The sequence below is a fragment of the Oncorhynchus mykiss genome, chromosome 10, assembly GCF_057628025.1.
Source record: "Oncorhynchus mykiss isolate SJ-2025 chromosome 10, ASM5762802v1, whole genome shotgun sequence".
Lineage (NCBI taxonomy): Eukaryota > Metazoa > Chordata > Actinopteri > Salmoniformes > Salmonidae > Oncorhynchus > Oncorhynchus mykiss.
The window spans coordinates 78,007,024-78,011,345 of record NC_143031.1 but is presented as its reverse complement, the minus strand read 5'-3'; the positions used below and the strand labels follow the sequence as shown (position 1 = coordinate 78,011,345).

The window sequence follows — 4,322 nt, the reverse complement described above, 5'->3', positions numbered from 1 at the left end:
CTCTTTCTGGTGTGTTTTCTTGTCGTTGTTAGGAAATATTTCTGTGGTCATTATTTCTGTGGTCAAACTTTTTGTGGTCATTATTTCTGTGGTCAAACTTTTTGTGGTCATTATTTCTGTGGTCAAACTTTTTGTGGTCATTATTTCTGTGGTCAAACTTTTTGTGGTCATTATTTCTGTGGTCCAACTTTTTGTGGTCATTATTTCTGTGGTCCAACTTTTTGTGGTCATTATTTCTGTGGTCAAACTTTTTGTGGTCATTATTTCTGTGGTCAAACTTTTTGTGGTCATTGTGTTGGGAAATATAAACATTTTCTTAGGTGTTGTCAGTGTAAAATTTGCCTTCTGTGATCATTGTTGGGAAGTATTTAAATCCACCTTTCTGTGGTGGGATAAATTAACTAAATGAATTGACTGGTGCATATGATCATGTTTAATGTATGTATGGTTGAGCGACTGTCTCCAGGATGCTCTGTCAGGTTATCCTGCGATAGTGTGTTTCAATTGTGCAGAATCAAGACGATATCAGGAATGTCTGCAGGTTCAACTGCAACCCATCTTTGAGGTCTAGAGTTTTACCATGAAGGAAAAAAAATGCATGACAGTCCGCGTTCTGTTGGGAATCTAGCCATACAAACTATTGTAGGGTGCAGGTATTTTTGCCTAGTTTTAAAATCCCTGTAACTTTGGGACATGAATGGTGAGTTGTACTGCAAAGCGCGCATGTGCAGCTGTTGCTCTCCGCGCGGTGTCCAGGAGGTGCTGGTTGCTAAGAAACAATAAACTCACGATTAGTTTCCACTTCTGACAAGAGAACCGGCGATAACAAGTGTAGCTAATGTTCTGTAGTTTCTCTACTAATGTCTATGTTGAAGTGCCATTGATAGCTATGTAAGTAATACACCTTGACTTGCTCAGAAGTATGTTATAAATTTCTAGCGCTACATTGTTTCTGTTAACCAAACTGATGTTGTGATATCACTGTATATAACCGTCTCAGCGTTAGCGGATGTTGTTGGCTATGTTTGTTTTGAACTTTTTTTGATTTAACGTTATATTGCAATGTTTGTCTCTTGTTGCCAGGTAAGTTGCTAAACAACAGAAATGTCTGTAATGTGCAAAGTGACTTGCATGCTACTATAGTTTGCTTTGACACGAGTTGATAGACCGAAACGAAAGGGAGAGCTTATCGTCCCCCACCTCCCTCTCCTTGTGCTCTCTCCTTCTTCACCCCCACACACAGTATCCACTCAGACCCAGAGTGTCAGACTATCTGAGCCACCATGTCTTCGTTCTCCCAGAAGGGGTCCCCTCGCTGCCAGGCTGGCCCAGGTAGAGAGGAGGTGGCGGGGGCCCGGCAGCAGAGGATGACCCTCCCATTCACCATGTCCCCGGGCCACATAGACCCAGAGGCACTGAGAGCCAGGCTGATCTCAGTAGCCCCGAGCCAGGCACAACGCAACCCTGATGCCCTGGTCTTCACACACACCACCAAGGCCCAGGAACGCAGGAGGGCAGGGCAGAGACCCGTACCGCTGGAGATACTGGTGGGTGGGGGGGGGGGGGGGGGTGAATATGGGGACCCAGCCACTTGTAAACACTGTTTGCTCACAGTAATGTTTTCTAAATATCAGCCTTTGTTCTCATAACCATCCCAGACATCAACTGCCCCATAAGCACATAAACACCTCTATTTACACATCTTCTCTCATTCAGCCCGTCCTGAAGAAGTACCAGGACCACAAGCAGCCAGAGTTCATCCACAGGCAGAACCGGGAGAGGCTGCTCCAGTCGGGCTGGAAGCCTCCGTCGCCCTCCCTTGCTGGGGTAGAGTGGATGGACAAGGCCCCTGACAGACAGAGCTCCACCCTTCACCTCCCTGAGCTGCCTGACCACGTCAAGGAGAAACAGGTGGAAGACTGAGAAGGGCTCTGCTGGACAGACAGACGTCATGCAGATTTGACATGGTTTAATTTGAAATCCAGATTGTCTTAACCATGATTTCACTAGTGATATACAGCCATGGTCTGAAATAAATTCTTGATTGTAGACGGTGGGAGGCAGATACTGAGCTGTGCTCTGTTCATCAGTAGCCCTCCCTATAGCCCCCTCGCTCTCTGATGACTCTGAAGCTCTCTGAAGCTGAGAGGTGTCACAGTGGACTGATATGGGTCAGACAACTGTTAAACTCATAGCCTTTCTTGTTCTGTTTTAACCAGTACTTCCATCAACCTCATTTGAGCCACAGAAGAAACCAGTCCACAGTCAGTATCTGTCTCTTTTGTTGTCAAGAGACGTAGTACAAAGTCCCCTTTCAGCTGTTCATGACGCTTTTCAAAGTCAAATAAATAAAAATATAAAACTGACTGTCACTGCTTCCTCCCTCCAGGCTCAGATGACCCAGAGTACCCTGTGTTCCCCCTCTCCCCCCAAACGCCCTCGCTCCTCCAAGTCCGCAAAGCCCTCCCCCACCGGAGCCTTCCTCCACTCCCCCTTCCCTCTCCCGGCCAGTCACCCCATCATCTTCAGCTCTGCAGAGGATGTGATCCGTGCCAAAATACGCTCCCCGCCGGACATCGTCAGAATCATCCGGAACAACCCTCACCTGGGCTTCCTGTACATGACCTCTGCCGCACCCAAGAGCTCCATCAAATATGATGCTTATAACCTCAAGTAAGAGAGGGAGAAACACACACCCTAACCTATATCAGATATGATGTTTATAACATCAAGAGAGGGAGAAACACACACCCTAACCTATATCAGATATGTTTATAACATCAAGAGAGGGAGAAACACACACCCTAACCTATATCAGATATGATGTTTATAACCTCAAGTAAGAGAGGGAGAAACACACACCCTAACCAATATCAGATATGATGTTTATAACATCAAGAGAGGGAGAAACACACACCCTAACCTATATCAGATATGATGTTTATAACCTCAAGTAAGAGAGGGAGAAACACACACCCTAACCAATATCAGATATGTTTATAACATCAAGAGAGGGAGAAACACACACCCTAACCTATATCAGATATGATGTTTATAACATCAAGAGAGGGAGAAACACACACCCTAACCTATATCAGATATGATGTTTATAACCTCAAGTAAGAGAGGGAGAAACACACACCCTAACCTATATCAGATATGATGTTTATAACATCAAGATAGGGAGAAACACACACCCTAACCTATATCAGATATGTTTATAACATCAAGATAGGGAGAAACACACACCCTAACCTATATCAGATATGTTTATAACATCAAGATAGGGAGAAACACACACCCTAACCTATATCAGATATGATGTTTATAACATCAAGAGAGGGAGAAACACACACCCTAACCTATATCAGATATGTTTATAACATCAAGTAAGATAGGGAGAAACACACACCCTAACCTATATCAGATATGTTTATAACATCAAGATAGGGAGAAACACACACCCTAACCTATATCAGATATGTTTATAACATCAAGATAGGGAGAAACACACACCCTAACCTATATCAGATATGTTTATAACATCAAGATAGGGAGAAACACACACCCTAACCTATATCAGATATGTTTATAACATCAAGAGAGGGAGAAACACACACCCTAACCTATATCAGATATGATGTTTATAACATCAAGATAGGGAGAAACACACACCCTAACCTATATCAGATATGATGTTTATAACCTCAAGTAAGAGAGGGAGAAACACACACCCTAACCTATATCAGATATGATGTTTATAACCTCAAGTAAGAGAGGGAGAAACACACACCCTAACCTATATCAGATATGATGCTTATAACATCAAGAGAGGGAGAAACACACACCCTAACCTATATCAGATATGTTTATAACATCAAGATAGGGAGAAACACACACCCTAACCTATATCAGATATGATGCTTATAACATCAAGAGAGGGAGAAACACATACCCTAACCTATATCAGATATGTTTATAACATCAAGATAGGGAGAAACACACACCCTAACCTATATCAGATATGATGTTTATAACCTCAAGTAAGAGAGGGAGAAACACACACCCTAACCTATATCAGATATGTTTATAACATCAAGATAGGGAGAAACACACACCCTAACCTATATCAGATATGTTTATAACATCAAGATAGGGAGAAACACACACCCTAACCTATATCAGATATGTTTATAACATCAAGATAGGGAGAAACACACACCCTAACCTATATCAGATATGATGTTTATAACATCAAGTAAGAGAGGGAGAAACACACACCCTAACCTATATCAGATATGATGTTTATAACATCAAGAGAG

The 4,322-nt window shown here is 42.7% G+C and overlaps 1 protein-coding gene across 1 annotated transcript in view; it reads left to right on the top strand.

Annotated features, from left to right (window-relative positions):
* The first annotated feature begins 729 nt into the window (after positions 1-729).
* LOC110533220 (dynein, axonemal, heavy chain 6) overlaps positions 730-4,322 on the top strand; it is a 191,597-nt gene continuing 188,004 nt past the window's right edge. Inside the window, exons 1-4 of the mRNA XM_090188666.1 lie at positions 730-891; positions 1,244-1,547; positions 1,717-1,911; positions 2,390-2,673. Coding sequence (XP_090044792.1) covers positions 1,284-1,547; positions 1,717-1,911; positions 2,390-2,673 — 743 coding nt within the window. The 5' untranslated portion in view covers positions 730-891; positions 1,244-1,283. The remainder of the gene's footprint in view (positions 892-1,243; positions 1,548-1,716; positions 1,912-2,389; positions 2,674-4,322) is intronic.